This window comes from Anopheles gambiae, chromosome 3 (genome assembly GCF_943734735.2).
Source record: "Anopheles gambiae chromosome 3, idAnoGambNW_F1_1, whole genome shotgun sequence".
Lineage (NCBI taxonomy): Eukaryota > Metazoa > Arthropoda > Insecta > Diptera > Culicidae > Anopheles > Anopheles gambiae.
Genome location: NC_064602.1, coordinates 67723524 through 67749385, shown reverse-complemented (window position 1 = coordinate 67749385; position 25862 = coordinate 67723524). Strand labels below are relative to the sequence as shown.

Sequence of the window (25862 nt, the reverse complement as noted above, 5' to 3'; positions counted from 1 at the left end):
AATAGCAGCATAACACTGCGTGATTGAATGCGACAGCCGGGTTCGGCAAACAGGGATAAAGTTGGAAATGCAAATTTTTCTTTTTTTCATATCATTCCATGCCCACTTCATGCTTATGAATGACATGCACAGCAAGGGACAGTAGCACCATTGTTCTGGTCTAAAATATGTTCAGCCCGACACGCCGGAAGCCGGACTGGCGAGGGCATTCGCAATTTCTCGGAATCAATTTTTCATTACCAATTTTTATTGTACGTACTTCATCATACTAGTTTTTGCCGTTTCGTTTCTTTCTCTGATTGTGGGTACATTTTAGCTGGTCCATTAGGAGCATGAAACCCGAGGGTTTGCAGCATTCGGGACGATGAACTACATTTTTCTGCATTTCCTTCACTTTTTGTGTACATACCATCCACCATCCTCCCAACCCAGAAGACCCCCCGAATGAAGGAGGAAATTTTGAAAGATTTCTCTTACCAGGCTCGCTGCATAAGCGAACCCATTCAGAGTCGTGTTGCCGGGCAAGCAGAATTTTAGAGAAAACCATGCTGGCACAAAACGTCTACATCATTCCGTTCATTTCAATTTGCTAACCATTTGTCTGTGTTAAGATGTGGATTGTTGTGTTCTTTTCTCTTCCTTTGTGTATGCATGTGTGTGTGTTTCCTTTTCTTTCGCTCTGAGCGTTGGGGTGGCTAAGATTTGGGGTATTTTTTGCGACTATTCTTCAAGGAGACATTTTTAACGTTTTGTTTGCCTTTGCCACGGAATGGGAAAAAGTATTTCTTTCTTTGCTTGTACCCCTCCCTTTCCGATTTCGGTTTCGTGCTGGAGTTTTTATTTTCCTGCAAAACCGTTCCGTTCCTGCAGCAAAAACGAAACAGAACCTTGTGGCAAGTCGATGGGACGTATTCCGGGTCACCTTTAGAGTGCACACAATACGGTGGGTTTTGAGATGAAAATAAAGGTTTGGAAATTTTAAAGACACTGGCACTCGCCCGGCAACAAATGCCACTGCCGCCTGTACGGCCGAGTACGGGTGTGGTATGCTCAAAATGCTGTGCGCTTCCGTGTTCGGTTTGCCTAGCACAAGGAGAACCGGAAAGGAAAGAACAATACACGTTGGATGGTTTTGGCTAGAAATAAAGGAAAATCATAAAAAAAATGCTTTCAACTAAAGCTGCGGGCACCTTCGACGCTGGCCGTTGGGATTATACGAAAAACAGGATTTATTCCAGAGAGAAGACTTGGAGGGAGCAAACAAAATAAAAGCTATCAACCTGACAGCTTGAATTGGATGATACGAACCAGAAGCCCGCAGCGGATACGAATGTTGACGGAAGGATAATCGTTGACAAGATTTAAACTAGAGAAGTTTGTTTTACGTTGCTGGTAGAAAGAAAGAAGAGAGATAGAGAGAAATATAAAAAGAGATAGAAAGAGAGAGAGAGAAAACGAGAGCAGGGGGAAAATAAACAAACCACCACCATCGCTAGATCAATGATTTTTTTTGCATATAAAAATGTAGCGTAAATGCTTCTGAAAAGTTCAAAAGCCTGTAGCACAATCATTTTGTTTTTCAAGCAGTAGTGTAGTAGTGCCAGCACAATTTCGAGTGTCAGAATGGCAAATTTCAAAGTGGAGACCAGCGATAGGAGCTTTTTTCGGTTCGACGATTTACGATTGCACTTTTAAAAAGCTTTTTGAGTTGCGATAACTTTGCTGTGTTAGTGTTGTTAGCTGTTTGACAGTTTTGCGTACTTTAAGTTTGTTAAATTTGGAGTGAGAGTTTGTTGTTTTTTTTTTAAAGCCACTGTTAACCATTTGATATAAATATTGTTAATGCTGTCAATATTCAATTCACAGTGTAGATATATGGAAAAATGCTGTTATTTAGTGCCATGATCCTCTTTATTTCATAATCGTTGTTGATTTTGAAAATAATTTGTACAACAAGATAAGCATAATTTATTATACATCTATTATATATATTTTAATTTATTGAAAAAGTTATACTAATTGAAAAGCTAAAGTTATGCATGGCCAAATTATCAACCCGAATGCTCAGCTTTAAGTTATTAGTCAATTCCAATACGCTGTCTTGAGAATAATGAAGACGTACGCAAGCTCACTTGATTATCCACTGAATATGGCAATAACAACCCCTGAAATAACATGTAATCTCCATTAATGCATGAGTGTGGTTATGATGCACATCGTAATGAATATATCACTGTTTATGCTTACTCCTGCTTGAATGATGCATGAAGTAAATAATGAATATTTGACAATAAACATTACTGCATTTGTTTATACTATAAACGATAGCATACGCCTGAATAGCTGTCATTTATTCGTCATTTTCCCGTCGTCCCCTACATAGTGCATAGTAGGAAAACGTTTCTTTCCCGTTAGACGACAAGAAATATGGTCTCGAGAGTGTGCGCAACCATTCTAACGAACCCCGTGCATTCTATTCGGCTGCTGCCCTGCCCTCTTGCCTATGGAAATGTGTTTTTCGGAGAAGTAAATTATGCAAATGATTTGGAATCGATTCAGATATTCATAACTGTAAGTCCTATCATTTCCCTTTCGGATAATTGCATACCGGAGACGATCCGTGGGTGGGGTGCCACGGGAATCACATACCAAGCGAACCGTTCCAGTCGTGCGAAAGGCGTCACCACCGGCTAATGACCATGTGCGAGCGTGCGCGGGTGAAAGACAGCGTGGGTTAAGTCCGGATTTGGAATGAAGCGCTCGCAGCCATGAGCGACTACTAGCTACTCGGGTTGATGCCAGGCACTGCGAACGACGGGGTTCGATTTATTATTCATCCTCTTTCCACGGATTTTGCATGAGAATTCGTCTTCATCAGCGTTTGCTAGCAATGCTGGGCTAGCAACAACCGGCACCGGCAGTTACTTCGAAATCTCGTCTACGGGATGGCATCACGCACAAGCATGCGTGCACACACGTGAAGATATTCGCACTGGCAGAGTGAGTTTCGGGAATGGCATGGCAAAGATTGCTGCTATCATTACTTCCCAATCGTCTGCATGCATTCATTCCGAACGCAGCGTGCGTCTGAAGTGCGAATGCACTGGAATTCTTCCGATTGACCGGCCGGAGACATGCAGGCAGTGCACACGCCCAGTGCCCGGTACGCTGGCTGCGTAATGAAGATAAGCTTTCGATCCATTTAAACCTATAGATAGAGGCCTACAATGGTCGCACAATTGGCAACTGGGGGAAAGGGCACATGTTGGATGCATTCCGAAATAGGCAACTAATTAGCCGCACCCGTGCCTACAGTGGTACGGCTAATTTGACCGAGGTCTTTGCTACCGACCAGTGCCAATTGGGCCTTGTTTCTACAAGGCAAATTTTCCACCCGAATTTCAATTGAAGATGAGGCATAAATGCCTGGTAATTGGGGTGTTCTGTAGGGCAGGTTTAAGGGGAATTTGATTTATGAGCTTTACGCTCAGACCGAACAATGCGTTCGTGCTCCGTGATTGAGTGCACGGGAAAATATGCAATAGGCTTGATCCATCTGGACTAATGCATACATTTGTTATCGAAGTAAATACTTTTCATTTGAAAATCAAACATCAAATACTATTTTTTTCTTTTTCAATTAGTGTTTTGTCTTTATTTTATCTCAAAACTCAATTACAATTGAAATGTGTTTCAACATTGTCCGACGTTGATGACGTTATTACTTGGAAGATTGGCAAATACGTAGCTAGGACAGTGTGATTTTAAAACAAATGTTGCGAATTCGTTGATGTGTTAATTTAACTTATGTTTGAAGCAAAGTGTTTAATATTTTGGTATGTTTTCAGTTATGCATAGTCTGTAAAACCAACTAAGCATGTTAAAAACAATTAATTTTTTTGGTGTGATTTTAAAGTTTGATTTGATTTATAAAATTGTAGCATATCGTTTCGAGCAGTTCTTTAAGTGGCGTATGCTACAATATAGTAAATAAATCGTGCATGAGCTCTCCTTGACAAGTTGAGCTATCTACTGCTTAATGCGTTTCATCAAAATCAGAAGTAGGTACTCATGATTTATGTTAATCCAACAGCAAAAGAGGCGATTAACTAGATTAATAACTTTCTATTTAAAACTGTAAGAACAAACCAAGTTTAATCAACGAACGAGTTGCTATTCTTGATTTGCATTTGAATTTATCTACTAGAAGTTATTATAAGAAGTCGATAAAATTACACATGAGTAAAGGCCGAGGGACATTGCCCGTACTCGCTAGTGTAATTTTTATTTTCACTAGCGCATCTGGCGACGACCAGCGCAAGCTAGATGTCGGTATCATTTATGTTTCAAAATTTTTCATGCTTGGTGTCTCATCATGTTTTGACCAGGTTACTTGTATGCCGTTTGAAATGTTAATAAACGTCCATAAATTGCAACAAAGTAGGCCGTTAATTGTTGTTGTTGGACAAATAATCGTTCATAAAAAGCGCTAGGCAACATTTTTCACCATCTTCCAATCTCTATGCATTATTGGGTAGAATTATAGCCTCCTTGACCCAAAACGTTTTTTAACAGATAAATTATACCAGCCTCTAGCTTTGACCCGCCGCCGCTACATGGCGTACGCGTTTACAAAAATTACACTTACGAGTACGCACAGTGTTCTCCGGCCTTAAGAATGACAATACTGTAAAATTTATCTGTTCCTCTATTTCTTTTACAATTCATCAGTTATCCTGATAATAGCACTTCTGGCTTTCTATTATGCATCTAAGGAGCTTTGTTTAACCACTACCCAGACCTTTATTATCGACTATTGAAGTACTTTTGCTGATAGTTATTGGGGCAATAAATGTGGTTTTGCAACTCAGCAGGACTGCGCTCAAAACAAGGGCCATAGTAAACCAACCCAATAACAAATTCCTAGATTGTCCTTTTTACGCCCATAGCGCCACTTGCCCAACACTTCATCATTAGAAACACCTAGCCCGAAATCGTTTGCCCTCAAGGTTTTGTTGAAAATTACCCCGATTATTGTTTTCGGATGAAGTAAACGGAACCCTTTTTCCTGAAGTATGCAAGCAACCAGCTGAGTACGTGTAAGTTTGTAGTGAGGAAAACAAGAACTATAAAAAAAACCTCCCTGTAACGTACAGGAATCTCTCCACTCCAGGAAATGGAAAAAGGGAAGTTTCGTCGCTTTAAAACCGCTGACCAGTACGGATGCAGTAAATTATTGAGTCTCCGTCCTTCTTCCGGGTACGCCTGCTCTTTCCGGACGGATGGTCTTTTCGACAGAGAGCGAATAAACGTCGAGTGTCCCGTGCAGCGTTCAGCTTTGAAAATGCCGTCGGACCATGTTTGTGCTCATACGTTACACTCGTCGCCCATAATTTCCGCTTTTTTTAATCCATTCCCACATACCTTCCCCTTTCTTACCCGGGCAAAGAATAATATGACCCGAAATTACCTTTCTCTTTCGTAGTAAAAACGAAAGTCTGCCCATAACCAAAGGCACACCCAAACTTGGGAGGAAAGCTTGCCGTAGTAAGCGTATACAAATTTGCCCGCCTCGTTAAAGACAACCTTTCCGTGCGTTAGTGAGCGTGCTTTGGTTCGCATGTGGATGAAGGGTGATAAGCCGAAAACCTAGCCGGGAAAACTGCCAGGTAGTGGTGGTGGTGATGGTGCCGGTGGTGGAGGTAGTTGGGTCAGGGAGAAAATAATGTTTATCCACACCGAACCGCATCGCATACAACCACCTCGGGACGGGCTTGCGTAGGCGCTCGCTCACACACATACACGCGCGCGCGGGTGGTGAATGTCTGGATGTGGGAATTCGGGACTACATTTCAGTACTTAAAAACAATTGCCCTGCCCAATAAAAAGCCTTGTTTTATTTTCCCTGCGGGAGAGCTTGGCTTTTCGGTGCAGGCAAACAGACGCTCACACACACACACACACGGCGCGGGGGGTTGAAATCGCGACGTGAAAGTGTTCGTTGTGCTACGGGCCCGGGCACTTCCCGTGCGGCTTTTCGGAACCGCTTTACGTACAGTGAGCGGTTGCTCCATGCCGCACCATCGGACTTTATTTCCCCAAGTGGCTTTTCATTTGGTTAGGACTGCTTGCGTCTAATTTTGTTCTTTGCACAGCATGGTGCCAGGAAGACAGTTGGGCCACTTGCAGCCGTGCCGTGGTGTTTGAATATTGGGGCTGACGTTAGAGTTTGTTGTTGTTGTTGTTGCTATTGCTTTGTTTAGAAGCCATCTTGATGCACCAGCATGATGAAACAGTATACGTGAGACTAGGAAAATCAGTTATTGAGATATTGAGTTATCGCAGATGAGATTATTATTAATATCATTAATAGACCTAAGATGTTTGGTTAAGACTAAGATTCTATATTAATCATATGATTAATTAAATTACTGTACCCTGATCAACCCTTTCGGATTTTATGTACTCGTTTAAGCATGTGTTCAGACAGTTTTATTAGCTTCTGTGAACCAAAGCCTTCATTGGAGCCTTTGGAGCTCGAAAGCTTCATCTTAATTTTATTTTTAATTTTGTAACTCCAATTTTGTAATTCTTGAGTCGAAAATTGCTCACAACTGTTCACAAATAACTAAGATTTGGGATTTGTGCTGATTACTTCAGTATTTAAAATGAAATCTTAATAAAATCCCAGCAAACCAATCCTTTTTTGACTGTATAGTTGGTTCGGGCGATTATTTTTAACACTTTGACCGCCAGCCTGACGTCACAGTTTTTGAGAGAACTCGTAGCGCATGGCAAGAGAGCGATGAGAGCGACAGTTTCTCGTGCCATTGTTATCACTCTATTGTTTCATGGCGATAAGCGGCGTAGCACATGTCGTTCTCGTTCTCTCTTTCCTACCTCATTCGTTCTCAAGAGAATCACTGAGCGTCAGATGCAAAGCTGAACGGTGAGCAAAACCGTCATGCGAATTTATATGACACGGCGCTTAAAGTGTTAAGAGATGCCTTTAGATTGTCGAGGAGGATTATTAAGAAATAAGTCGTAATTATTAGTACAGATGTACAGATTGGTGAACGCACTTTTGAAGTCGTCCCAGAATTCACCTATCTGGGGTCAAAGGTCAGCAACGACAACAGTATGGAAGCTGAGTTGCGCGCAAGGATGCTGGCTGCCAACCGGTCATTCTACAGCCTGAAAAAGCAGTTCTCCTCAAAGAACCTGTCGCGACGGACGAAGCTGGGACTATATAGTACCTATATAGTTCCGGTACTCACATACGCCACATGGACAGAGACATGGACACTGTCTAAATCTGACGAAACCCTCTTTGCCGCGTTCGAGAGGAAGATGCTCAGAAGGATACTTGGCCCCGTATGTGTGGAAGGACAATGGAGGAGCCGCTATAATGACGAGCTATACGAGATGTACGGCGACCTTACTGTCGTACAGCGTATCAAGCTCGCCAGGCTCCGGTGAGCTGGCCATGTTATACGCATGGAAACGGACGACCCAGCCCGTAAAATCTTTTTAGGCCGTCCACAAGGACAGAGGAGGCGTGGTAGGCCCAAATTGAGGTGGCAAGATGGTGTGGAGGCGTCCGCCAGTAAGGCCGGGATAACGGACTGGAAGACGAAGGCGCGAGACCGTGAGCGGTTTCGGACACTCCTGAGGCAGGCCAAGACCGCAAAGCGGTTGTAGCGCCAGATAAGTAAGTAAGTAGTCGTAATTATACCGTTTATAATCTTCAGGTTTGGGTGATACTTTCAAAGCATTATACTCCTGCATGGTAACACGGGTCTTGGGTGTGGCTTTCTGCCATACAGAGTTCCACTTCATTATCTACCCATAGTACTGCTCTAAAGCAAATTTTCATGAGTTTTGCCGTAGGCACATACACCATTTGATTTCATTACCCTTACTGACGAACGAATGTTTTGACTAAACTTATTTATAAAATCCTTATGGTTTGATATAGGGATGAATGTTTCGATCATAATAATGTTTGCTGTTTATCAACAACGGCTCTAACTTGATAGATGCGTTAAGGCGAATTGAGAGAGAGGTAGCGAAGGAAAAGTATAATGGGTAAAACGAAAGTTGAAATGGTTCATCCCGTTGGAGCTTCGCATGCAACGGATGAACCTGCGCTTGTTAAGTGGAATTATCGCAATCGGGTTTGCGGCGAGATTTTAAAACGGGCCTGAAGACGAAAATCGAATTATTTTACCATTGTGGCAAGCAGAAATAAGTTGATTGATTTTTTTAAATACAAAGAAAGTAGAATGGAATTCAAAGATCACTACGTGAAAGAAGCAACATTGTTGTTGGACGAAACAATGTTACTTGCAAAATTTCTTGTATCTCATAGACCTCAGTTTATAATACATACTTTTCTTTATGTTTTTGTAGTAACATACACCATTACACTACGGCAATCCTTCTGCTTATAAACTCATGTCAAACTGGTTGTTGAGTGAAACAATGCGAAAATGCTTTGTTCTAAAACTACTCGAACAAATTAAACGTAGTTTTATGTTCTCAAAAATACAAACAATCATGTGTGTGACATAAAATGTTACTTTATTTCAAAAAGTCAACGTTTCATAATTCAAGTTTCATTTCAGCGGATCATTTAATCTTCTTATGGCTTAGGTTATGAGTACGTCCAAAACAACGCATATTTTTACACCGTTCACAACAGCACGATGGCTTGTATGGCTTTCGGCAAATATGTACCACCATCAAGCGCAGAGAAATCTGATATCAAACGATGGATTGAATTCCACGCTACCCCTCTATACTTTATTAAACTCGCCGTTTTGACGCCCCGAGGCTAACACCCAGCGAAGCGCTTTACGAGCCGTGCTACCGAGTGTGCGTAACGTGCAATAGGTAACGAAGTGTTTATCAACTTGAGTAACGAATTCTTCGAATTTCCAACGCAACGTTACAATGTTTGTAGTTTGCTTTGTCGGGCTTTGCCAGGATGGCGATTCCTAATGTCCCAGCATACTATTAAACGTTAGGCAGTGGTGGCCGTGGAGAAAATGAGAAAAAGGCGTCATGATTTATGGCAACACCGTGTGTGTGCGCGTGTCTGGGCGCTGTGTGTATGTGGCTGGAGAGGTAGTTGTAACTGTAAAGCTGAGAGGCATCGTCACAGTGTGGCCAGTAATAAAACGAGCCAGGCGTCTCCATCCGTGCAGACGACCCGTGGCCTGAGGACTCTGGGGCAAATGAAGGAAAAGACACAAAGCTCAAAGTACACACGGGGTAGGCATTCGAAGATGCTCGGAGCGTCACCGTGATTAATGCTCAAAGTAATGTCTGCGTTCCAACGAGCTTGTGTTTCCCCGGGTAAGCCGACTCATGTTGGAACGAAAGCAGCAGCAGCGGCAGTCGTCAAGCATCCAGCTAACAAGCACAGCTCGATTGGTTTGGCACTTGCTGAAACGATCTGCTCCGGTGTCGTTTGAAGCTTGAAGATGACCAAACGAGCATACGGCAGTGGCAGCGGCATACGCTGTGTCCCTGGTTGGGCCTGGTAGCCGACCCGTAATGTCATGCACTTACACACTACGGCTTATGAAAAGGTGGCAAATTACCTCTCTCGAGTGGCAGACGCATTAAAACTGGGCTCGTGCTACGGAACACAGCATCAGCGGCCTCAGCAGCAGTAGCGAATTCTCTTACACACGTACACACACTCATTCACACAAAGAGCAGTCATTCACCTGTACGGCAAAAGCTTCAAGTGTTGTAGGCCACTGGTACTGCGGGCTGCAGCACTATTCGCAGGTTCGCGAAAGGGAAGCCGAGGTCTCATTAGCAAGCACGCAGCATCCACACGCCAAAGTGAAGTAATTGTGATGCAGACACATTGGTGCAACATTGTCATCCGCGCGAACGAAACACAAAAACCTGCTGATCGGCTGGGGCCGGGAAATGTAAAGGAGTACTAGGAACAGCTTGGTGCTGAAGTAGTTGTCAACGTCTGCAACGTGATACGGTGCAGAGATTGTGGCAACAACAACAACAACAATAAGAAAACAAAAAAAAACCAAAAGCAGAGGTAGAAAAAATACACCATTCCTATGAAGATGGCACTTATGGAATCGTTGTTACGCGATAATGAAGGAAATTTGAGTCGGTGTTTCGTTTCGACATTTTCCAAAAGGTTCGTCTCCGGAGCGTGTTCTGTTGTACGCTTTCTTGCGTATCGTTGTCGGCATGGTGCACGATGCAGGCAACATCAAAATTGAAGTTTTTCCCTTTAGTCATAGTACAAATGGTGAAAAGGTTTGTGTACACGTGTTCTTTTTTTTTCCTTTTTTGGTTTCCTAAACGCGAATAAAGAAATTCGCAACCTTTCATGAAGGTGAAATAATAGCTATTTGTTACATTTCGGGCGTCTATCTACCTGATAAAAGATTGTTATATTCATCACGGAGAATGAAACAGAAGTAGTTACACGACAAATTTACATATTACGACAACCGTGATAATTGCAACCCCTTGTACAAGTATGACAAAACGTATCAGATACTATATTTGTATTTTTGTGTGAAGTTTTTTAAACTGATATTCATGATATAATTCTAAAATTTGTGATGTGCCGTTTGAATTAAATACGTATTTTAATTTGTGTAGTCTATTGTGTTAGTGTTTTGGATTTGTAATATGTTAAAAGATGTTTTTCTATTTACAATCTTTTGTGGTACATTCGTACGACGTAACAATGGCTACGGCTTATACATAAGTCACTGTTGTGGCAAAACAGTGGAAAACTTTTGTTAAAATTACCGATTTTCATGGTCACAGGAAATTGAGCAGGGTTTAAAAACTCTTTTCCGGACAATTTTTGCCATCCGCTGGTTGCAGGCAGGCATGAGTCTTTGCTTGTAATAGACATGAGTCCTTGTTTTGCGCATGGGAGAATATTTTTTTACAGTGTTTAACAGTTCATTTATTACCTGTCTAAAAGCTTAATACAATATCCAATTAGGAAAACACAAACCTTGCAGCATCGACATTTTCTTCAATCGAAGTTGACAATTATTTAAAGCATGTGAACCGTGTACGAAAAGCCGGTTGATCTATTTACAAATGATATGTAATTTTTTTAACTAAATTGGGCATTGTAGCGCACGAGGGCAGTTGTTTATTAGACGGTGAAACTCTGTAAAGGCTCTTAGTGAATTTCATGCGGTAGAAACATGTGTTAATGTGTGTACTATTTACAACGATTAGCATAAGTGTTTCACGGGTTTGAGTTCAATCACAAAACTCTGAAATGTTGCATTTCCAAGTTGTTTTAACATGTAACATGGCCTGTAATGAGAAATTTAGTTTTATACATGGACAAATTTAACATCCTTGCATAACGTCCCCAAGACGATTATATTTTTTATTTTTAAAATTCTTCAGACTTTACTATGCCAGCAGAATGCACGTACGTTATCTTCTATATATATATAAAAATCTCGTGTCACGGTGTTTGTTGCGAGCAACCTCCGAAATGGCTGGATCATTTTCAACGAAACTTTGCACACAACTTATTGTGATATGAGAATAGGTTTTAGGACTTACAGAATGTTCAGATGTTACACTAAACTAAATTTAATTGCAATTTTCTAACTTCTATACAAACAGCAGGAATGTTGTTGCTGTATACAGCACTTTGACACTTGGTGTAAGATACCTCTCGGTTTACACTCGACGATCGAATACTGTTAGGATAAGGGCACGGTACAATTATCCCAAAAAAGAAAGCAATGATGGTTTTTTTTGTTTTTTTTTTTTTTGAGAATAACTAAGTTTTCCGGGCCAGCTAGTAAAATTATATAAATGCATTGTATCTCATATTAATAACTATTACAAATCATGTGATACGTTGAAACATGTACATGTATCAGAACTATAAAAACTATTCATGTTCTAACAGGTGGATGACATTATAATTAGGATGTTGACGGTGTGTTTAAAGATCAAAAATAAAAATTAAAACCGATGCACCAACGAGAGAGTTTCCATAAGAACTAAACCTAAAAACTATCTTGTAAATACCACATGTTGATGATATCCAATGGAGTGCGATTTTCACCCATCGGTAGTTACTCAGTGGTTAGCAGATGTGCTCTAAACGACATTTCAATCGTACACTTCCGTGGTGAAGCTGCCTGTGAGAGCCTAGCCTAGTACGATTTGCTGCAACGATAGGACATAAAGGAGAGCGGAACATCCTGCAAATCCATCCATCTAGAAATGGATCAAATTTCGACATTCGCCGACAAGCTTCGTCTTTTTAATCTTCACCCTTCCGGGGCTGCCCGAATGCAGGAAGGAGGTTGAAGGAGGTGTGCTGAACACAAAGCGGTGGCACAGTGAGAAAAAAAGAGTACACGAACATGGATGAAAACAATCCAAACCCAATCCTTTTTGCTGTCGGAGAAATCCATCAGCGACAAAACTCCAGCCTCCGGGCAGCATTTCATCGCTGTGCAACAGTCACATGCACGCGCACTCCGGTGTGTGCGTACTGGTTGCTAACAAACAAGCGTGCCTGGAACAAAGACCAAAATGGCGGAAGAGTGATGACAGGGGTGAGAGGGATCAGTGTGACGAAAGAGTGATAATCAGCAACGGGAGGCCACCCCTTCCCTCCCCCCTTCTACCCTTAAGGGTGACTCTTCCCATTTTGCTGCGGTTTTCGGTTGAAGTGTTTACAGTACGTCTCAAGAGGTGACGCTGCTAGCGTAACGCTTTGTTTTGATATACATTTTTTCACCATTCAGCTTCACCTCCTCCCACAAACTCTTGGAAAGAAGTTGAGACAAGAACTCGGGGGACACTTCACGACACATACACACATACATATGCCGCAGAAACATGACCGCGGCCTAGAGTGCGGGACGCGTGCGCCGTTTCCGGCGTAACGGACACAGTATCGGAGCAGCTAATGTGAAAAGTTTTTGCACAATCTCGAGCTATCGAGCAGACAGGACACGGACACGACTGGCAGAGGTAGGGAAGACGGCACAATGTTTGTGCGTGTGTGTGTGTGTGTGTGTGTGTGTGTGTGTGTGGGAAATAATACACTCATTTCGTCCGTGCAAACAACCGTGTAAACATGGAAACAAAAGGCCCGACTCGGGTTTGTTTGAACCCGTGTGCACGGAAAAACTCTTTCTTAGTATCCGTACCGGAAGAAGGGTGCTGTACCGGTGGCAAGGGTTAGCTGGTACTACAAACTCTACTCCACCAGAAGCCGCCCCGACCGGTGTCAAGTTTCCGTCTGCTCGGAAGGGGGCTGAACGGGGATGATGTCGCGCCTAAAACTAGTGCGCGCGTCTTCCAGCTTCCTTGGCGCTCGCACGTTCGCATTACTACACACGCCGCCCAGCGTGAAAGGATCTAGCCAGCTTTCTGGAGCCTCCCTGTTCCCCCGTCCCTACACCTCATCGTGTTTTAGTTCTCGCTATGAGTGTGGTGCCGGCACTGCACCCTCCAGCCAAGCAGTGAGCTATCCGACTGCGCTGCGGAGTTGCTTATCGTTATCACTCGCCAACCAAAGCAAGCGTGCTAGTAGAAAGAGTGGTTCGAGAAGGGAAAAGACGAACAGGATTTTTGTTGGAGTTTGATAATGAAAAGAAACCGTCACCGAGTGTATGTACATGAGTGAGTATGAGGATAAAATAGACGTCGTAAAATTTTTAATAACAGAGCACCGAGACCTTTCCAAGGTGCGTCACTAGAGGAAGCGTTGCAAAGCGATGCTCCGTCCCTGGTGACAGAGCGGTGACGTTTTCCCGTCTCCAGTCCTGAATCTTATGAACTCGCGCCGCACAAAAGCTGCAGCAGCGTGGTGCAGCAGTTCGTTGAAAAGAGTTGAATGAATTTTTGAAGAGTGCCATGATGCCTTCAATGTTCCATCACACTTTCTGCCCAGGAAAGCGATACACAATTGTACGGTTGGTGGTCCTACGGTGGCGAACGTGAGAATGGGAAGGGAGAAAATGGGAAGATGAGGGCACCTTAATTACAATAATTGCACGTCTGGTATCCAGTTTTCGGACCGGTGAGTCCGGGAGGTTTTATGTAGCGGTCCCCGAGAGCTCCGGCACCAAAGGAGATTTTAGAATTTTTGCTTGACACGGGTCGCTTTTCGTCGTGTGACATCGCGTGCTTCCAGTTTCGCCTTTCACAAAGCGAGCCGGTGACTGGGAGCAAAGCATGGTGAATGGAAGGGGATGAAATAGACAGTGTCATACAGATGTCAAACGGATTCTGGATGCTGGGGAGCTCCTTCGGTCCCTTGTGTCGGTGCTACCTGCCTCTGGCCAACAGCGAGAGTTGAATTTAAAACCGTGTGCATCATTTATGGCATGCAGAAGTTTGCAGACACTGTTTGTGCTTCGGTTTGTGCCGCAGCCACTGTGCCGCTGCACAGAACGGTATGGAGCGACAGTCATGCCGGGCCGTGCCATCCCCATCTCATTGCGCGTTGGTGGTGGTTTTGTGAAGTGCGGTGAGAGCTTTTTTTATCCAACACGCTCCCACTTTGCGTACTTTCGCTTGTTTGTAGTTGTGTTGGTCGCCGGTGCATGCCTTTTATTTATTAGAACGATGTCGAACGTGCTGGAAACAAATCCGAAAGTGTGTGTGGAGCAGACGCCACAAGTTGGAAGATGATTTATGCTGCTACTGCTGCCACTCGTTAACGCGCGTTTGCAACGGGTTTTGAATGCATGCCTGAGCTCTTATTTTTTGTATTTGTTTTTGTTTGCCCGCACTGGCTCTACTCCTCTACACGGTACTATGAATATGCAGAGGTTATTGACATGTCGGATCTCGTGGCAGTGTTTGGGTTGTTGATCGGTAATGGTAGTGTCAAGTGGTAGTGTTACAGTTTGCCAGTAGAATGCAAATTGTCTAGCAGCGCTTTGGATGAAGTTTATACTACAGTTTCATACGCTTTTATGAACGGTAATTTTAGTTGCTTTTTTTATGAAAAATAAATTGGTTTAGGCCTCTAAATTATAAAGAAAATAATTTGAGTAAAGCCTTTAATCATTAAGTACTACATTTACGTCATAAATAAATACTGAAATAAGGAACTAATAACAGTACGTCAAGAATGCAATTATGGGTCAGTACGTATCATTCATTTGGTTTTTATGCAGTGTTGAAGGAATTTCAACTGTGAAACATGAACCTTAATTCAATAGAATTTGTTTCAGTAATTAAACTGTTGATTAGACTATAAATTAGAATAACCCACCTATTTTTCCTTATAATTTTTTTCCTTAAAAATTGATATTATGATACCCATTACCCTTTCATTGGATATTCATAATCCTTTAATCCGGGATGTTATCAATCAGTGAAATAATAATTTTATTACCCTTATTTTTAACACTACAACTTCTACAAAAACTGTTGTTTCCTATCAGCCTGCTGGTTTTATAAGACCATGAAGTGGTTGTAGTGTAGAGTAGGTAAGTGAGCTGTTGTGTAGGAATAATAATGATAAATCATATTTTAATTGCTATTTGCTTTATTCGTTGAATATTTCATAACGTTCAATCATTATTGCATTTTATAGTCATTATCAAATCTAAAACAAAATCAATCATCACATTCATTATCAGCATATTGGACTGGATTCGTTCCAGATATTTGTCTGATATCGAAAAAAATAACATAATTGAAACACGTTTTTAAAGCTAATTTATTTGTTTTTTTTTTTAATGCAAAACACTATTTTTTATTTTTCTTCTATTTTTTTAGTATATTTTATCTAATTTTTGGGATAATTCGTTAATCAGCTTCTTCTTCTTCTATTTGGCGTAACGTCCTACGCGGACATGCCGGCCTATACAGGCTTTCGAGACTTAATTCATTACTACGCAGCCGGATAGTCAATCCTTGCTACTAGACATGGGCAAAACGATTCTTTTCACCGAACGCGAACGAACTAGTTCGCTCACCAAAAAGAACCGAACGCGAACGACGATTCTTTCGTTCTTTGTTTCATGGGGTTTTTATTCACAAAAAACGATCGTTATCTTTTTCATTTACCCACCATAGACGCATACTGTAGCCAAAGAAGTACTCATTCTGCGGTTGAAACCAATAATTTAAAAACATTAAACACTCGGCTGTCTGGTCAACACAATCCATCGAAAAACCGACCAAAAACTAGCATGTAAAAAACTAATACGAGCAAAAATGTCTCCTGCATATATTGTACCCCATGCCTTATACACACTCAAGGATTTTATTAAAAAAAACTACTTAAATATGGATCAACATGATGAGCGCAATCAATTTAGTTCAGTTCATTCGCGAACAATGGCTAATCCGTTTGAACGGGCTCGATCTATTGAATTGTATAGGTATAATTTCCATACCAACAGAACACAGATCGAACACACAGATGAGCCAGTTCGAACGCGTTCGATGAATTCAATTGTGTAGGTACGATTTACATACCAACAGAACACAGATCGAACACTAACGGATCAGATCGAACGCGTTCGATGAATTCAGTTGTGTAGGTACGATTTACACACCAACAGAACACAGATCGAACACCAGTTCGAACGCGTTCGATGAATTCAGTTGTGTAGGTACGATTTACACACCAACAGAACACAGATCGAACACCAGTTCGAACGCGTTCGATGAATTCAGTCGTATAAATACGATTTCCACACCAACAGCACACGTATCGAACACTGCTGGACAAATTCGACGGCGTTCGAGCAATTGAGTTGTATGGGTACGATTTCAACACCAACAGGGTACATTTTGATCTCTGACGACCCGTTCGCACGGTGCGAGAAAGAGCGAGAAAGCAATATGATTTTGCACGTTTTATTACCACATTTATGTGTGCCGTCGAAAACTGAACGGAACGTTTGACCGCGTTCGGTGTAGTCAGTTTCTTCCAAAAGTCCTGGTTGTTCTTTTTGTTAAGAACCTCGTTCGTTCGTGCACTTTACCGAACTGTTCGAACGGTGCGATTCTCGTTCATTTTACACATGCCTACTTGCTACCATGACGGGCATGTTATAGAGTCGTTCGAGTTTGTAGCATATCTGCTATACAGAACTTATTATAATACACACTATCAGCTATAGACACATCGTAACACACTTCGGAAAGCCAAATCACACCATTGCAACACATTCATTATAACACATCAGCAAATCAATCCACACCATAGCAACACACCCAGACCATACTGTTCATAGAAAAAACGATTGAGACACATTTATCGAAAACAACTGAAATGCGCAACATAAGCAATTCAAGCGTTACTGCGGCAAAGTGGACAATCAGAAAACGCATAGCAACTTATTGCTAAAAGCGCAGTGTAGGCAAATATCGACGAACGCACTCGTTCTTTGGCTAGAACAGTTGAAACTTTCTAGAACCTTTGTAAAAACACTAAAAGCGCAGCATAGGCACAAATTGACAGACACCTCACTCCAATACAATGTATGAATTGCACCTCATATCAATAACCTTTAATTAGGACAAAAACACATTCCAAAACCAAATGTACGAAACCCATTGAGTATAAATAAAACCTATTCCGACCGTGGCAAGTCAGATTCGTTCGGACTGCCAAGATAGGACGTTACGCTTCCTAATACTTCGCCTTCCAACTTATTTCAAAAGTTTAGTTATGTCCCTCTACCCAAGGTAAGGCTTCTAAACTCCAACGTTTCCAGTAAGGGAAATCTCCTAAAGGTTTCTATGATCGCCTGGACGATCAAGTGCTGAAAAGTCCGTTCGATCGATGTATTATTCCACCTCGGCTCATGTCAGTAAAAACTGACCTACCGCGTCTTTAAAGAGGCGAAAGAACTCCGCAGGAGCCAAAGCCTCTCTAAACCATACTAACAACAACAACCTACCGCGTCGGTACTTGAGGTACAGTTGTACGCTCATCACATCATATGGCGACCGTAGCTATCGCCTAACCCATTACAAGTTGACAACTGCACCACGGGTCCACCTCTAATTTCGTTAGTTTGATTCATGCCAATAATAAGATTAGATTGGGCCAATAATAGCTGATATTAAATAATTTTAGTATCATATAAGCTAATGGGGCCCTTTCCGTTTGAGATTCGTAGGCTGAAATTTCAGCCTGTCAGCTGTTTGCATTGTATAGTAGTTTTCGAGCAGCTATCTAATTGAGTATAATATACAGGTGGGCTTATCCCAAGGTGTATGAATTTAGAAGGCTGATTTTTATCGCTTCTGTTTATGAATGAAGATGTTAAGAGCGTTTTGAGTATTCGTCAAGCCTCAAAAAAGCTTATTTGAACAAAAGTTTTCACTCGTTCTGTCAAAAAGTGATGTTCAAAATTAGTTATGAAAAAATGCTATCAGACCACCTGGACTACATACACTTTGATTCCAGATTCCACCACCTGATCTCTTTAATGCACCTTGGGATAAATGTAAACAAACCTGTGTTTTCGAGCAGGTACTCGAATCTAATTCTAGCTTTTAGGCTAAAATTTTCTAGACTGAAAATCGCAGGCTAGTTTTTTGTGTGGTTTTGTATGGAGTGTTTACATGATTTCAGCCTCCAACTGTCAAACTCCATACAAAAAACTAACTAGAATCGTGAAGGCCCCCAATATTGGAAAATTATGTGGTCATTTTGCTATGAAATGAAGACTGTCGAACTTTTACTGGACCGCATAAATTTCATACCTTTTATCACATTTATGAATGATGTTCCGAGATTTTAAAAGAAATAAAAAAAAATAAAACCACACAAAACCCTAATTGAAGTGAATTGAAGTTTTTGATGATTGAAACAAAATAGGCCCGACGTGATACGGCTAGCTAAATGTCCCTGATATATAATCTCGCGAATAGCCACATAATCAACGTTCTTGATGCATTTCAGGCCGATTTAAAACACTGAAAATACTTTATAGAGAATGGGTGTGTTATACTGAACTGCTGTTCATACAAAATACACTTGCTCCACTGAGGAAGCATAAGGTACCAGCTTAATGAACTCAGTTCGGTGAAATTTAATTTTCCAGTCCTGTAAAACATCGTTTTTGCTAGACTCTGTTTTTCTGTTGCAGTTTCCACCGAAATGGAAACTCCTCGATCCACAGCTGGAATGTCGGATTTTTTCGAAATCTGCGCCGAAAAACGAACTCGAAGAGTAGTTGCACCATCAAACAAATATACCCAGAAACGGCATATAGTTCGACGCTTGAGTCAACATACCGTAAAAAAAAGATTCATATTAATTTTCCTACCGTTCGAGTTCCAGCCCGGTCGCACTTGCTAATGAGCACCAGCTGTGGTCGATGTCACATGACTCTCTGTCGAGTTGAAAGCTATCTGCTCTGCACAATAGTTAGGAAAGGGAGGGCTTTTCGTCACGTAAAAATTTAACGTCCTTTCGTTTTGCGGAACGTGAAACTATGGAATTTGTTGAAATTTACGAACAAAGCGAGATATAAGCTTTGATGCAAGCAACTCGACATTTACTTCACTTACCGATTACGGTAAGCCTGGCCTTGGCACGGATCAGCTTGTGGTGCATGTACGGTCCCACCTGACACTGGTATTCGGCGTCATCCTCGAGCGTGACATTCACTATCCGCAGATTGTAGATGCCCTGACCACTGTCACCGAGCACCGAATACCGTGGATATCCCGGTATGCTCTGCGTAAACCCTGTTGGGAGATAGAATAATAGTAAGAATAGAATTGTAATTACATTGTTACAACCGAAACTTCTGATCGCACGAGATAGAGTAGTGGACGGGGTGGATGCAGTTCGAGGGAAAGAGCCATTCATTATGTTTCCCATTCCAGTGCGTAACAATGCATCATCACGCATGAAAAGGAGCAAAAATAAAGTCTAATGAAAACTTATACTAATACTTCTCATGTTCCCCTTACCAAGACAAAGACATTTTACACGTTGTAATTTGTTGCTGCCCTCTAATGGTTTCCCATTTTTCTCTCCTGCTGGATGTGCACCACTACACACACGCGTCAGGCACTCATGCTCAGTGCATGCACTGAAGCAGTGATTATCATTTCCATTCCCATACTGACATTCCGGCTACTAATACTTTACAGCGAAGAGTTTGGGGAAGGGATGAAGGAAGGCCACTTTTTGCCAACAACGAAAGCCCGACTGCGAATACTGACCAGCGGGCCAATGGCCTATCGGGTGAAGATGAGCGCCCGTAGTGCCCATTATGCTCGGAGATTCATTAAGTACGGCGCCGCAGTACGGCCCGGGAGAGAAGAAAGACAGCTGGATGGACAGGGGTTGGGATCACGGGGTGGGAAATGGAAATTTTATGAAATTATTACTTACCCAACGCAAAACCGTCCTTGGTCCACTGCACCGAACCGGCTGCGTTGTGAATTTCGCATCGCAACAGTGCCTCGGCACCCTCCGACACGACCAGATCGCCCGGAATTAGGCGGAATTTTTGCTGCTCGGCTATACACGGTAGAAACAACGGCACCACTGCAAACGAGAGAAAGAAAGAGAAAATACGAAAACACACGTTATAAATGGCAAACGACTATTAGCCAATAGCACGACTAGGGAACAGACATGAGGCTTTGTGTGAAATGGGAAAAGTGTTTCCGGGAGCGTTCCCAAACTGGGCAGCAGAAGCAAGCTGTTTAGTTGTGTGTGGTGTGCACCGAACTCGGTACATAATTAGAAGATTCTTTCGTGCTAAGAATGCTCGAGTGCTTAATGCTGCTAGTGTGCCACCGTATGGCGTTCGGGCTGCTCGTTGCTCGTGCTTAATTGAATGGCACACACTATGGGGCTCACCAGATTGTGGGAGGGAAAGAACTGTGGTGAATGCATTTGCTGCATCGGCTCCAAAAGCATTTGATGTATCAGTATTGGATGTGGTTTTTGGGATGGCTGGTGCTGGTTGTAGTGTCTCCGTAATTAAATAACAATTACTTTCACGACATTCGGCCCCGGGTGCTGGTAAAAAGTGTTATGACGCACATGTATGAAGCAATCAGTACCATCCGGGACTTGAAACGAATGGAGCGAAATAGTCGGCGCCTTTAATGATGATACCATGATACAGATTGTTGGGAGAGCGTTAGGTTTGTTACAAACGAGCTTTTCGATAACATGAAATGCGTCAAAGACGTGGAATTAAATTGGTGGTTTTAATATTGAAATTAAGCATCGGAAAATAGTCAAAGCAAAGGATGTGTCTTTGATGCACGATGAATAAATGAATATGAAAACATAGGTTATTCAGCCACTTTCCCAAACTCGATCGAATTCGGGAACGATCGTAGCCATTGTAAAATTGACATAAAATTAAAAAAATTACATACTAAAAATGACATTAAAAAAATTGACGTAAAGTTTACTTGGATATTTTTTTTAAACATTTTGCCATATTGTACGCATAACTGAGCAGGATACCCATGAAACAAAATAAAGCAACCGTTGTATCTAGGCAACTGCAACCAGCTTTCCTCTTCGATCGAGTTTGGGAAAGTGGCTGATTGTAAATTGTTATCCTTCGAATTGTAGTGGAAATATAACAATAGATTGTAAATGTATGATTTTTGTTGATGTCTATTCCACGATATGTTAATCATGTTCTCTGAACTCTGCATTTGACGAATGTACTTTGTGATTGTTCCCTTGATCTTGATAAATTTTTAATGCATCTGCATTGAATGGAAATGGACTAGTTCGGTAGAATGTGTCAATTATTGTTTAATTTAGCTTTGAAGCTTTACCGTTGTATAATGTCCTTACTGAGGTTTTTGTTGACTAGATGAGACTGAAGAAGGCTGTGATGCGAAAATTACATCCATTTTTATGGCAATTTATTACAGGCAAAGCTCGTGTACCTAGGCTCCACAGGATACATTCGTCAAAGGCGAGAAAATGCCCAATCTTGTGGTTGATCAAACATCATTGTACAGCTGCAAACGATATTGTGCGGCATATGTTATGTATAGTTATAGATAAGTGTTATTGTTGTTATGTTATGTTATGTTATAGAATATATGTTATCTCATTGGTTACACTGCACTGTAGTCACTTGCGATGATGATGACTATATATTTTCTTATTTCTTCGAATTTAAGTATTTTTGAAGAAAAAAATGGATATAAAAGATTAAGTGTAAAACAAGTTGATAAGACAGAATTGGCAATGAATCGAGACACGCATGCGAGATCAGATCATTATGGACTCATATCAAAAGGGTAATTAAATCATATCGAATCATTTTGAAAAAAAAACAACAGTTTGCAACACTGAGTGATACAGTGAACGCAATCTTTAAATTGACTGCAGAAAAAATTGAAAACAATTAACGTAAAGATTCTCATTTTTTTTTACTTTTTTAGGCGATATACTTCAGCAAAATATGAAAAAAAAAACTAGTTCATTTGAATTCCATTCAATTGGACGTAAAACATAACCTTGTACATCAAATTGTTAATTTCGGAAAAGCGAATGCTGTTTTATACTCAATCAATAATTAGGCAGTTATATCCTATTTTGATCCAATCATTCTGCATAACTATACTTCAAGTTAAATATCGTGTTCTTGTAGCATTACTGCTTGTAGAACACTGGAGATGAGCCATTGATGCTACAAAGTAGCTGATCTCCTATTAATGCATCGTTTCGATTTGTAAAGTAAAGCTTAAACGGGCATTGAGCCTTCATTCAGACCAATATCTGCATAAATTCGGAACTTGTTTTTAGAGATGATAGCTATGTTTAATCAATAAAGAGCCCTGGTTTAAAAGTGAGTGAGTATAGCTTTGGCTCCCTATACAATAATAAAATGTGATTCCGTTGAACTAATCAGTACAGGGCAGCTCGAATGTAATTAAAACTTTTGTTATTTTCCATTATTTACTTTCCATTTACAACACGGTTTAAATGTCGAGTGCAGTATAAGAGCTTCATTTTCAAACCATCTTACACACTGCCAGCACCAGAGGATCGTTTTTTCTCTCTCTTTCTTGATCTCACTCTCTCACTCTTTATGCTACATTCACTTGCAATACATAATTGCATAATTATTCCCTCGTTGGAAATCACTTTCCTATGCATGGAACAAGGCACCATTTTTCCCGTGTTTTTCCACACCATCACCAGCGTTGCAGTTGCAAAAGTGGAAAAAAGTGAATCCAGTTTCTCGCCTTCACCGTCACCACCACCGATAATCACACATACCAGAGCACATCTGCATGTTGGGTAGCATTTGCTTTTTATCGCCATTTTTGTAGTGTCAAACAACAACAGGAGCTAGTGTTCTGCAGCAGCTATTAAATGTAGAAAAAATCATCCGTAACGAATAACAAAACAAAAAAAAAACGGAAAATGAGGGGCATAGCAACACAGTCATACACACACAGCCAACAAGAGAGAAAAGGTTGAATCATCCCCGGATGTAAACTACGAACCTGACACGTTCAACTGCAGAGCTGTTCGCCAAAAGTGCTACCGGCTGTTGGGCTCTGGTCCGTCCGGTTCTGCGGTAGGACCTGGTAAAAGTTAAAATTGAATTCAAACTTTTCAGTTTTCCAACGAGCCGCGGGCCGCAGTGCAAAAGACACAAAAAATCATCTGGGCAAAGAACCGTTAGGGAGAGAACAACAGAAGAAAAGAGTGAGGGCGAGAAAAAAAGCATCCCACCAGGTGGCAAACACAATGGGGATGCGAACAAAAAACGATAGGAATAACAACGTTGTTCGTTGGTATCTTGTGAGGATAGTGCAGGAGAAGGTGAAAGTAAAAACAGAGTTGGTAAGTTTCAGCTTTTTCCCGTTATCCTGCTGGATAGTCAACAATTAGGAAAATCCTTCCTCTGAGTGCTGCAGGCGTTAAGGGAAAGATTTTAAGGGAAAGGCTAGAAAATAAAACAGAACGATTTTCTACCAAAAACAAAGCGGCATCTCTAGTGGTTGCGTTTTTCATCCAGACGATGGGAATTATTCTGAAGAAGAAGGACAAGGTAGCAACAAAGTTGCTGTCCAAATGGTCGGGTCAGCTGACCAGATAACGGAGTGTTAAAGTACCAACGAATCAACCCAGTTAGGAGGGTTTAATTTGAACTCAGAAAGTTGCAACCGAATTTGAAAGTGCTTGTTTCAAGGTGAAATGAGTATCACAGAATAGAGAGGATCTACTAAAAAAAACATGATTCTGCTGCTCCTAATAAGTTTGCAGTTGCTATGGAGATATACAAGAAACCATGCCTGTTAGTGTACCTTAATTGAAAGCCCAAGTTGTCATTATAAATGATGAGAAAACTCAGCTTCAATGCCTCTGACGAGCCAGTGCGTAAGAAAATTGTTTCTGCCGGATAAGAAGCCGGTATTATAATCATTACTGAGTTTGGTTAGAACAGACTTCTAATGCTGGAAACTGACACTAAGCAGATCATTTCAGCTGAGCTGATGTTGACACACGCCATCTCGAATCCAAACGTGTCACTGTACGTCTGTTCGACTATTGGAAAGTGCTATTTTGTTTGTTGATTTTGATTGAGATACCTCAGCGTCTCTGATCTGATTAGTTCGATTGGTTGCACTGGCATAAGATGCTGTGTGCTTAGCAAACGCAAACGCGTTCTAGCAAATGCAAATGAAGAAATGAGTGTGTATCCTTTCGGGATCGGATCTTACCGTAGTGCTCTGTTTGTAGTTTACCGTCTGCAACGTATCATTAGACACTGAAGCCAGACGGTGCACAGACAAACCCATTGGCAAGTGAGATGGTAAGCCTTTTCAATCTATAGCAATCTGGTATGTAGATGACTGAGGTATCTTTTTGCTTACTTCATCGTTTAGGTGCAAATACGCTGGCTGTTGGTGTTGATATTGGATGTTGTGCATTCAAGTGAGAATATAGTCAAACAGTTGGAAAATGCTGCAGTCTTAATGATGGAAGTAGAACAGAAGATTATCTTTTGCTTAAGCTTGTGTAGGGCAATGTATTGGAAATTTAGTAGTTCTTTTTAATTTAATTTTTTTATTATTTTTTTAAATTTTTCAATTTTTTACAATGAGACACTGAATATAGCTATGCGAATATAACATGTACGGATGATACATTTTTGATTGTTAATAATATAACAAAAGCTAGCTTTGAAAACTATGTAAGTTGCGAGGAGGTTTTAAAGTGTTTTATACTAAATTATTACTTAAATAGTAATTATAAAATATAATTATTATAAAATTCGTGCGTAAGAGCTAGGTTTAAACGGGCCACGGTTAACTGTCACTAGAAGTAGGAAATAAAGTTTTATATTAATTGTGTCGATGCATATTAGTCTTGGTTGGTATTGTATTGATGTCCGTGCATCCGACGGTGAAATGGAATATAATATCCATTTTTAAGCCATTATCGAGATCTGTGAAATCCGCAAACACAAGTTATAAAAAATGAAGTCAGACAGAGTAAAGGATAAATTTAACATAATGTACGCACTTCAAGACCCATTTAAAACTTAACTGGATACACTATTGAGGCAATTTCTGGTCGACGTGGGAGTAATGAATTATTTAAAAATGAAATGGTTTTTTTTATGGAAGGTTGAAAATATATTGTTATGGTAAATGCGACAATGTGTCTTCCTTTTTCTACTTCTTTGTATTATGTGTCTTCCTTGTAACGACGATCATTGTCAGTCAAAGCCTGTCTGTTCCACTATACGTTTGGAGGGACGATCCATTCGGGACTTGAACCCATGACGGGCATGTTGTTAAGTCGTACGTATTGACTACTGCACCACAAGAACGGCCACGACAATTTGAACAGAATTATTTAT

General features: G+C 41.1%; 1 protein-coding gene across 5 annotated transcripts in view; it reads right to left on the bottom strand.

Annotated features, from left to right (window-relative positions):
* The window catches only part of LOC4397681 (nephrin), a 264444-nt gene that overhangs the window by 97889 nt on the left and 140693 nt on the right, over window positions 1-25862 (bottom strand). For all 5 annotated transcript variants that reach the window (XM_061657212.1, XM_061657211.1, XM_061657214.1 and 2 more), the window contains 2 exons: window positions 20387-20542; window positions 19552-19731 (listed from right to left, as the gene is read on the bottom strand). In XM_061657212.1, the coding sequence (XP_061513196.1) occupies window positions 19552-19731; window positions 20387-20542 (336 nt within the window). The remainder of the gene's footprint in view (window positions 1-19551; window positions 19732-20386; window positions 20543-25862) is intronic.